The 10,041-nt window shown below is 60.0% G+C and overlaps 1 protein-coding gene across 1 annotated transcript in view; it reads left to right on the top strand.

Moving 5' to 3' along the window:
* Positions 1-471: 471 nt before the first annotated feature.
* Positions 472-10,041, top strand: part of PAPPA2 (pappalysin 2) — a 90,763-nt gene continuing 81,193 nt past the window's right edge. Inside the window, exons 1-3 of the mRNA XM_027903961.1 lie at positions 472-526; positions 2,361-2,981; positions 8,148-9,210. Coding sequence (XP_027759762.1) covers positions 472-526; positions 2,361-2,981; positions 8,148-9,210 — 1,739 coding nt within the window. The remainder of the gene's footprint in view (positions 527-2,360; positions 2,982-8,147; positions 9,211-10,041) is intronic.

The raw sequence follows: 10,041 nt of genomic DNA, 5'->3' as shown, positions 1-10,041 counted from the left end.
CTGCCCTCCTCACTCTCACCATCCTCCTCCAAGTGCCACCTTGGCAGAGGCTGCCAGGAAAACCTGCCTGGGTGTGGATGGAGAGTGTGCTGGAGCCAGCACAGGCTAATGATTCATGATCTCAGCTGCCTGCTCCAATGGTTCCTGAATCCAGACTCAGGCTTGGGCAGGCAGAGCAGGGGAAGCCAGGGGCTTCATATGGGAGGGAGCCTTCTGCTGCTGTCACCCATCTTCACTCCAAAAAGTGGGCTCCTTAGTGGGCTTTGCAGCTCCTGCTGCATCCCAACCCTGCAGACATCAGAGCCACTTGTTTGTGGGTGTCACTTTGTCAAGAGACAGCAGCCTAGCCCAGGCCAGAGCCTATATATAGAGTCCTTGCCTGGGTGCATTTTTGGAGGGTTTTATTGCTCGGATGTTGGATTCATCCCAGTCAGGCTGTCCCTGGGGAGGCAGAGCTGCCGAACCTCTCGGATGGCTGCCTACACTGCTGAGGGTCTTGTGGCCTTGCTGGAGTACCTGGGGCAGGGTGCTGTGTGACAAGATGATTAATAATCACTTAATAGGGTCACCACCATTCAAAATTAGCCATCCCGTGGGATGGTCTCTTATCAGGCCCTGGCAGACAGGGCTATCAGGAGCTTGTTTCATTCCTGAACGAATACGCACTGGAAGCAGCTCTTGCTGGTGTTGGCCCCAGGACAACCCTTGCTGGGGCACCTTGCCAGTGCCAAGCTGCGAGCTGGGCTGTCTCCATCCCCCCACTGCCCCTGGATGGGCACCGGTGAGGTCAGAGAAGGCAGGAGAGCTGCAGACCTCTTCTCACCACCTCCCCGTGAGCGATGGGTGTTGGTTGGTGTTGTGCTTGGATGTGGTTCACACCCCAAATGTCCTTGGGAGCTGCTTGAACAACTTTGCATGAGCCATCCCTGCTCTGCCTGGCCTTGTTCGCTCCCAGCGTGTCCTCCCTTCCTCTCCACACACCGCCAGCCCAGCCCTGCCATGCCCTCACCTCTCCGGGTGCTCACACCCACCTCCCTCCTTCCTCAGGGGCTGGAGGAGCACTGTGCTCACCCCTCCTAACCCTCAACTTTTTCCAGCACTCTATTTTTCTATCTCCCCCCACTAAGAGCATCAGCCCCCCCCCCAACCTCCTCCCATCACCCTCCCACCTTGAGAAGACAAAAAAAAAATCCTGACCCCAACCCCACACAGCCAGCTCCTGCCGTTTGTTCTTAAATCCCTTCCCTCCTGCCTCGCTGGTTTGAAAGCCTGTACCCTGGAAGGGGCCTCCCAGCTTTCGCTGGCAACCCTGCTTCAGACTGACCGCCACAGATAGTGTTTGGGAGTGAAAAAAAAATAATATATAAAACAATAATAATTTACAGAAAGAATAGAGAAAGGTCTCTTCTCGCTGGATCTCCTTGCTGAAGTTTTCCTAGTCTCCCATGATGCAAGGGAGTCCTGGGAACCAAGAGGAAACTTTGGGGGCTTGTTTTCTCACCCGTGTACTTTAAGAAGCTGTCCCCAGCAGCATTGGTGCCGTACCCTCTGGCAGGGAGGTGGGAGATGCTTTCTCTCACCGCTGCCCACTCCCTTGGTGCATTCATAGGTTTGTTTTTTTTTTTTTGGCTTTTGTATGTGGCTTGCTCGGATAAGGCACCTCCAGACCACCTTTCTGCACGTGTCAAACAGGTGGGATCATTGTTTGGGAAAGGAAAAAAAATAATAAAAGAGAGAGAAAGCAGAAAAATCTCTGCCTGAGAAGGGACCCTGAGCCCAAGACCACCTCTCCCCTCTCCCGGGGGAGGGCTGAGGTAGCGTACCCCCTCCTTTCACCTTCCTTTCTTCCCCTCTAGGTGATGGAGATGTAGGATGTAGCCGAGGTGGGAGCTACAACAGAAGAAAACACGGGCAGGGACAGCATAGGTGCTGTCCCAAAACGCCGAGGGGAGGAGGGGATGCGTAGGGGACCCAACACCCTCCGGGCATTGAGTCCCCTCCGCATCCCCTCCCCGCCAGCATCCTGGGCAGCGCCCGGGAGGGCGGAGGGAAGGGAGGGCGATGCTCCGCTCGGGGTTTATTAGATTGGACATAATCATCTTTAAATAAGGGCAGCCCCCCCCTCCACACCCCTCCTTAGGGTGGGGGGGGGGGGGAGCGGAGCGCCTCGGGGCTTTCTAGATAAGGGCGACTAACGCATCCCCCGCTCCCGCAGGCAGAGCCGGCCAGCGCCGAGAGCCGCGCAGGGTCTGCCGTGCCCCGGGAGCCCCGGCTGCAGGCAGAAGGGGGGTCCCTGCCGCGGTGCTCTCGCCCTCCTTCTCCTCCTCCTCCTCCTCTTCCTCCTCCTCCTCCTCCCGCAGGAGCAGAGGGGAGGAGAGCGGTGCCGGGGAAAAGTTGGGGGCAGCGGCAGCGGCGGGGGCCGGGGGACTATGCCCCGGCGCTGCCGCCCGCCGCCCCCCTGAGCGCCCCCATCTCCCCCGAGGCCACTCGCCCGCCACCTCCCGCCCCCCAAACTTCTTGCCCGAGGAGGATGCTGCGCGGCGGGGCCCCCCTGGCCGCGCTGCTGCTGGCGGCGCTCAGCCTGGCCCGCGGGGACCCCCCGGCGGCCTCGGGGTGCGGGATGGAGGCTCCGAGCCGTCGCGCCGCGCCTCCGCATCACCCCCTCGGGCTGTACCCGCAGGGTCCCGCCGCGCTCGGCGCTGCTCCCCCGCGGGGCCGGAGACCGCGGGGAGCCGGGGCAGGCGGAGACGAGCCGGGGGGCGAGGCGGGCGGCCGGGGCCGCGGCCGGGGGGAGAGGCGGCGCGGGCGGGAGCCGCAGGTGCCAGGCTCCCCCCGGGAGCTGCCCGCGCTGTACTTCTCGGGCGGCCGGGAGCAGCTGGCGGCGCGGGCGGAGGCGCTGCCCGCCGTCCCGCGGGAGGAGTTCACCCTGGAGCTCTGGGTGAAGGCGGAGGGCGGACAGAGCAACCCGGCCATCATCGCAGGTAAACCCCGGCAGGGAGGGATGGGGGACCCGACAATCCTGCGACACCCCACCCCCCTCCTCCAGCCTCCCCACGCGGGGGCTCCCTGCCTTCCCCGCTCCGGCAGGTGACACCTCGCGCCCACACCTGTGTCCTCCGCACCGCGGGCGTGGAATATTCCTCCTTCCCTTGAGACCAAACCCTAAACCATCCCCTCCCCTCTGTTCCCACCCGCCCCGTCCTCCCAGCCCGCCTCCCCCCCACCCCGCCCCGCCGCCCCAGCTCCCATCTAGTTTCCCCCTCTCCCATCTAGTTTCTCCCTCTCCCCTCGACTGCAGCTGGAAGGTCCCTTTGGGTGACACGCTCCCCTTGGTCCGTGTCCCCTGCCGGGGCTGCGGGCACGCCGGGGCTGTGCGGGGCTGCCGGCGGGTCCCCGGGGCGGTGACCGCACGGTGGCAGCCGCGCCGCACGCACCGCCCGGCCCGGCCCGGCCCGGCCCGGCCCCCCCCGGGCTGCGGCCCCGAGGGCTCCGCGGGGCGGGGGGGCGGCCCCAGGGGCTCGTTCTGCCGGGGATTGCCCCCTCACCCCCACAAGCTGAGAAACCGGCAAGTGATGAGCGAGTCCTGTGAGGAGCGCCTGAGGGAGCTGTGGGTGTTCAGCCTGGAGAAAACGAGGCTCAGGGGGGGACCTTATCGCTCTCTACAAGTACCTGACAGGAGGTAGTAGCGGTTGTAGCGGTCTCTTCTCCCAAGTAACAAGCGATGGGACAAGAGAAAATTACCTCAAGTTGTGCAGGGGACGCTTAGATTGGATATTAGGAAAAATTTCTTCACCGAAAGGGTTGTCAGGCACTGGAACAAGCTGCCCAGGGAAGTGGTGGAATTGCCATCCCTGGAAGTGTTCAGAAAATGTACAGGTGTGGTGCTTAGGGATATGGTTTAGTTGCAGGCTTGGCAGTGCTGGGCCAGCTGCTGGACTTGATCTTAAAGGCCTTTTCCAACCTAAACGATCCTATGGGGGGCCTGAGGAGACAGACTGGCACAGAGGCACGGAGTGCCTCCTGCAGTGGTGCTGGGTACAGGCACAGCAGGGCCGTGCAGGGATGCTGGGAAGGGCAGAGAACAGATGGCAGTGCCAAGATGTACTGGTCCCATGGGACATCTGGGGTCCCCACAGTGAGGGCTGCTGTGTTTCTGTGCTGCCCCAGCCAAGCTGGCTGGTTGTGGAATCCCCCTCTCTATCCTAACTCTCCCTTCGCTTGTGATCACTGCACTGAACCTCACTCTGCTTTCTGGCCCCTTTCATTGGTTTATCCCCTCAGTATTAGGGCGATAATGGCACCTGTGCTGTGGAAGAGGTAGGAGGGATGGGCTGGAGGCTGGTGGCAGAGGGGAAAAGCAGCTGTGTACAAGGAAATTACCAAACTACCTAGCATGCACATCACTGCCTGCCTTCCCACCTGGGTCCCTGCTGCCTCCCTGCCAGCAGGCAGCAGCTTGGGATGCAGAGAATGCACTCCCCTCCCCAGCCATCGCATCAGCAGCGCAGCTGTTTGCACCTGGAGGTCTGGCCTGCAGGTGTTGGGTTTTACGTTTCCATTTTTTTAAGATTATTAATTTTTATTCTTTCTTTTTTTTTGAACTTCCTTGTGGAGGGTGGGACAGTTGTTAGCGCTGAAAGCACCACCCGTGAGCCCTGGCATCCACTTGGGTAATATCCCCCCGGCTTCCTCGCTCCAGGGTTTGAGTCAGCCCCAGGCACCTCCGGCTGTCTGAGTCACTGTCCGCTTCCCACCGTCTCCCTGCAGCTGGGACCGGGTGCGGTGGCCACGGGGGACAGGCCGGTGCTGCTGGCATTTTGTGTGAGCAGGTGATGCAAGCAGCTGCCAGCCCTTTGGCAGGTGCTGGGGCTGCTTCTCATCTGCTGCTCCTGCTCTGTCGGGAGAGAGGGGGCAGAGTGTGAGGTGGTCCAAAGCTGGGGAGGAGCTGGAGATGCTCCAGGTGTCCGTGTATGAGGGAAGGTGGGAGGAAAGTGAGGCAGAGCTGAGAGTCTCTCAGCATCAGTGCCTGGGAAGGGAGGCTGGGCTGAGCAACTCTGACCATGGAAAGCAAGCTGTCCTGTCAGCTGATGTGGCTGCTGCTTCCATTGAAGGCTCGGAGTTGGTGTTTTTTTTCCTGTAGATGCCACATTTTGCCTCAGGGCCACCCTGGATGGGGTTGTTCATCCCTCTTGCACGGGGGGGATTTCTGCTGGGGTATAACCCCAGCACCCTGCCTCAGACACTATCAGGGAAGGAGAGTGGTTCTTCTTCCATGTCCTTCTCATTTTGGGCAGCAGATGAGAGTCCTCTCATGTGATGCCATTTCTTTTCCCACCTTTTTTGTCTCCCCTCCATCTACACCTGCTCTGCTTCTGGTGAACCCCAAGGGATTCCCCTTTGTGCCAGGCTGAGGTTTGGTTTTTGCTTCTGGCCTGTGTCAGACCCTCCAGAGCTTTAGCAGCTGATTTCCCCTGTTATCTGTCTCAAAGCATGGCTGAAAGCTTTTCCTTGTGCTGCAAATCTCCTGGCCCCAGTGGGAGAAGCTGCTCGGAGTGTGGTCCTTACAAAGCAGCACACTTGACCTCTTTGGAGGCTTTTTCTCCATGGGACACCTTCCCTGACAGATACCCTTCTCTTCAACTTTTCTTGTGCTGTTGCAAACAGCTCTTGTTTCAAACACCAAAATCATCACCCTAAGGCATTGGTGAACAGCACAAACCAGGTTAGGGCTCCTCTTTCCCACCTGAGGGATAGGAGGCAGAGCTGCATTTACAGGTGCCGAGGAGGTACCTCACACCTCTTCTACAAACAGCTCTTTCCATTCCTGGTGGTTTGCCCCAGGACAAAACGCCAAGCTCCTTGGCAAATTCTGGGGTCTTGAAACTGCTCCCCTGATCTTTTCTCATGGAAGCCCTCAGGAGATGTCAGGACCTGCTGCTGGACCATTCTGCTGTGGCTCCCAGCTGTGGGATGTGCTGCTCTGCCTCACGCTCCTTTAACTGCCACTGTAGTGGGGATGGCATCCCTGGCCATGTCTAGGAAGCACCAGCTGCTACTTCACTGGCTTTCCACCCCTGTTGTAGAGCTGACTTTGGCCTTACTTACATCACTTTGATGAAGTCCCTTCAGGGACTTTGATGAAGTCCCCATACTTTGTTTTAGGCTCACTGAAGTTTCTTTTGGCTGGTGTTGAAATCAGCAGGCACTGCCAGGCGTGGCTTGGCTCCAGCACTGGTTTGGGGGGATGATAGCTCACGCTCACCCCAGAGGCTGTTCCACCCCTGACACTGTTTGCCCCCATTTTTTCCTTAGTGTTTAATTGAATTTGAGGCATTCTGAATCATTTCAAGGTGAAATGCATGAGTTTTCCCAAGAGAGGAGTGTGTACCAAGCCCTGTTTCCCCAACCCCAGTGAGGACCAAAAGGCGGCTTTCGAGCGGGCAGGCCTTGGCACCTTTCAGCCATCACCCAGCCCAGAAGCACTCTCCAGCTTTGCCTTCTCACTTCTGCAAGGCTCCTCTACTTGCCTCCTGCTTTTTGGCTTTTCCCTGTCTCAGCTCCCCCTGGTCTTTCTGCTTCCGTTTCACAATCCACAGGAAAACAGGAGTTGGCCAAAGCCCATCCGCCCACGGAGGCTTTGTGCGTGGCTGCCTTTGTAGTGAGCAGTGGCAGGGATCCGTGCCCGGGGTGGTTACGACCGTGGGATGGTTTAGGGGCCGCCACCCATCTCGCCCCCAGTGAAAGTGATGGATGGAGGGAGGGGTGCAGCTTCCTGGGGTGCAGCAGGGCTTGACGTGACCTTTGTCGGCCACGTTTATGAGGGCTGGCGGGGGAGACGTGGGGTCATGGTAACCTGGCTTCAGTCACATCCCCTGGATGAGAGCCAGGAGCTCCTGCTCCTCCTGGAGCTCCTGCCGCTCTACACCTCTGCCTCTCTCTGTTGGCCTCTTTGTAATCCTGGCAGCAGGTACAGTTTCCCCACAGTGTCGTGTTGAGCATCCTCTGGGAAAGGTGAGACAGCAGGGCAGGGCAGGGCAGGGCAGGAGCGCTTCGTTTTGATGCCAAGGAAATGGGCAGGCAGTACAGTGAGGAACAGGAGAACCCAGGCAGCAAGGAAAAGCAGGATGGAGAATAAGAAATACCACAGCAAAAATACAAAGAGTGTCTCTGGACATGGAAGCAGGATTCATCAGCATGGGGACACTGTTGGAGTGATGAATGGGAGAGCAGGGGGCTCCCAGAAGATGCTGCTGGTGGGGCTCAGAGAGTGACTTCAAGCTCATTCATCTTAGTCAGTGATGTGCATGAACGTCCTGGCTGTGGTGGTTTAGGAGCCCAGAGGCATTGATTTCAAGCAGTGACTAGTCCATTTGCCCTTGCCAGTATTTAACTGTCTTATGGCCACCAATCCCCAAGGGCACTCAGTGCCTGCAAGCCTCTGGTTCTTGGCTGTTGGCACTCAGCAGCCCGAGTTTGGGGGAAAGTGCCAGCACAGCTCCAGGTCTTGCCCAGCCTAACACAGGTTTGCAGCACGCCTGGGCACACAGGGAGAGGCTGAGCCTGAAGCTGGGGGATGGATTTATGCTCAGGTGACCTTAGGGGTTGAGGAGTGTACCCGCTGAGTTGGAGGCAGCACATCCCCCCCAGACCCTCTCCCGCCTGCGCTGGATGCATGACTGGGAGGGAAACTGGAGCGTAAAGGAGAGCTGTAAATCTGCCTGGAAGCTGTTGGGGAAGCAGTCCCTGGAGGAGGCTGTTTTGCTTCGGGTTGCTGTGCTCTAATTCTTAAAAGCTTTGGCCTGCAGATAAAAAGCTTAGCCTCTAATCCCATCCCGCCAGAGCACTCCTACGGAGAGCAGCTCAGAAACACCTCGTTCTTCGGCCTCTCCTCCCATCCGTGCTCTTCCTCCCCTCTCCATCCCGACTCTCTGGCTCTGCCATCCCTCCTGGCTACTCCACCTACTCATCCAAATGACTTTGAATGGGGGCTGTGGTGTCCCCCTGATGCAGCACCCACCGCCCAGCCTCTGGCCACCTTCATTTACCCGCCACTGAGGACCCAGCTCATGCTCTGATGAGGAGTGGCGTTGCTCTCTGGTCCTCACCAGCTCTCCTCTCTCTCCACCCCCATCCCCGACCCACCACAGGCGTCTTCGACAACTGCTCGCACGCGGCCAGCGACAGGGGCTGGGCACTGGGCATCCGTGCCCTGCAGCTCGGTGGGAAGAAGGACGCCCGCTTCTTCTTCTCCCTCCGCACGGACCGGGCGGCCGCCGCCACCGAGGTGACCTCCTACCACCGCTACCGCCCCGAGGCGTGGACACACCTGGCCGCCAGCTATGACGGGCGCTGGATGGCCCTCTACGTGGACGGGGTGCGGGTCGGCCGTGCCAGCGGGCAGGAGGGACCCCTGCACAGCGCCTTCATGTCCTCCTGCCGCACGCTGCTGCTGGGGGGGGACGCCTGGGGCACCGCACACACTTTCCGGGGACACCTGGCCGGGCTGGCCCTGTGGCGTGGTGCCCTGCCCCAATCCCACCTCCAGCGTCCCTTCCTAGAGGAGGCAGCTGAGGGGGCGGCAGGGCTGGCTCTGGCCGCTGGGTTTGCCACCCCAGAGGAACGCTGGGTGCCCTTTCGGGAGGGCGCTTTCCCCCAGCAGTGGGTGCTGCTGTCCCCGCCACCCCCTGTCCTGCGGCCGCTGGGCCCCCCCGCGTGCGGGCAGACTGCCTGCGACAACGTGGAGCTGGTCTCCCACTACAACCAGCACTGGCCGCTGCGCAGCTGGAAGGTGGTGCAGTACCGGGTGGTGAACCTGGCGGAGGATGACGGCGGGCGGCCGACGGTCAGCTGGGAGCAGATCTGGCGGCAACACCGGGCACTGAGCGAGGCTTTCCGGCCCTACAACATCTCCTGGCAGCTCAGCCTGCTGGACGTGCACAACTCGTCCCTGCGCCGCCGCGCTGTCCTCCTGGGCTGCGAGCCCAGCAAGGTGGGCAACGAGCGCTGTGACCCCGAGTGCGAGCACCCCCTCACCGGCTACGACGGCGGGGACTGCCGGCGGCCCGGCCGCTGCTTCTCCTGGAAGCGCCGCGACGGCGTCTGCCACATGGAGTGCAACAACGTGTTGGACGACTTCGATGACGGCGACTGCTGCGACCCCTGGGCCACCGATGTGGCCAGGACCTGCTTCGACCCCGACTCGCCCCATCGGTAGGTGTGGGGCTTATGGGGGCTGGTGGGTCAAGGGATGGGGTGAAGCCTCTCCCCAGCACCCGCTCTGCACCTGGGTACTGCTCCCAACCAGTGGCTTCCCAGTCTGGGAAGGCAGAGGGGTGTTTTCCTGTGGGATGGGTGTGCTTGCCATCAGTGGAAGTAAATCCTACAATGTGATGTAGCACCCCCTCTGTAAAGCCCTACCATTAAAGTGTTTCCCCATGCCCTAAAATGAGTGAGGAGTCACGGGGAAAACTCTTGCAGGGGGATTCCCTGTGCAGAGCTGCCAGCCTCTGGCTACATGCCAGAGGGACTTTGGGCATCCCCGAGGTGGGCAAAGTGGCCCCAAGCAAGGGATATTGCTTACTCTGATACCAAACATGGGATGCAGCAGGGGGATTGCTGCCCCTTCCCCAACTTCCCTGGATGTGCCTAAAGCCTGATTTCTTAATTTGTGATCAAAGTACCTTTCTCTGAGTGCCGGAGAGGCGAGAAGGATGTCATGGTGTAGATGTGAGGTGCTCTGGCTGGGTGTACATGAGATATCCCAAATCTTGCTCCAGGGAGTGATGCCCGTAGGGAGATTCCCTTGGTTGGGGTAGGATGTGTGCCTTTACTCTGCGCTGCAGGTGCAAAGTACTTTGCAAAATTCTCATGGAACAAAGCCCGTGGAGCATCAACACGTGGCGCTAGGGGACCCTTGCTCTCCCCAGGGCCCTTTGGAGGCAGAAGCTGGGGTGGGATAGAGAGGGGTACCCTCCAGTGCTGGGGGACCCCGAGGTGTTGGGGACAGTGTCCTTGGTGTTGTCAGTGACCTGTGCACATCTG

This window comes from Empidonax traillii, unplaced genomic scaffold, assembly GCF_003031625.1.
Source record: "Empidonax traillii isolate 1590-97213 ecotype Southwest subspecies unplaced genomic scaffold, ASM303162v1 scaffold1002:size361594, whole genome shotgun sequence".
Lineage (NCBI taxonomy): Eukaryota > Metazoa > Chordata > Aves > Passeriformes > Tyrannidae > Empidonax > Empidonax traillii.
Note: the sequence above shows the minus strand (reverse complement) of the source record. Positions and strands in the feature narration are given on the sequence as shown.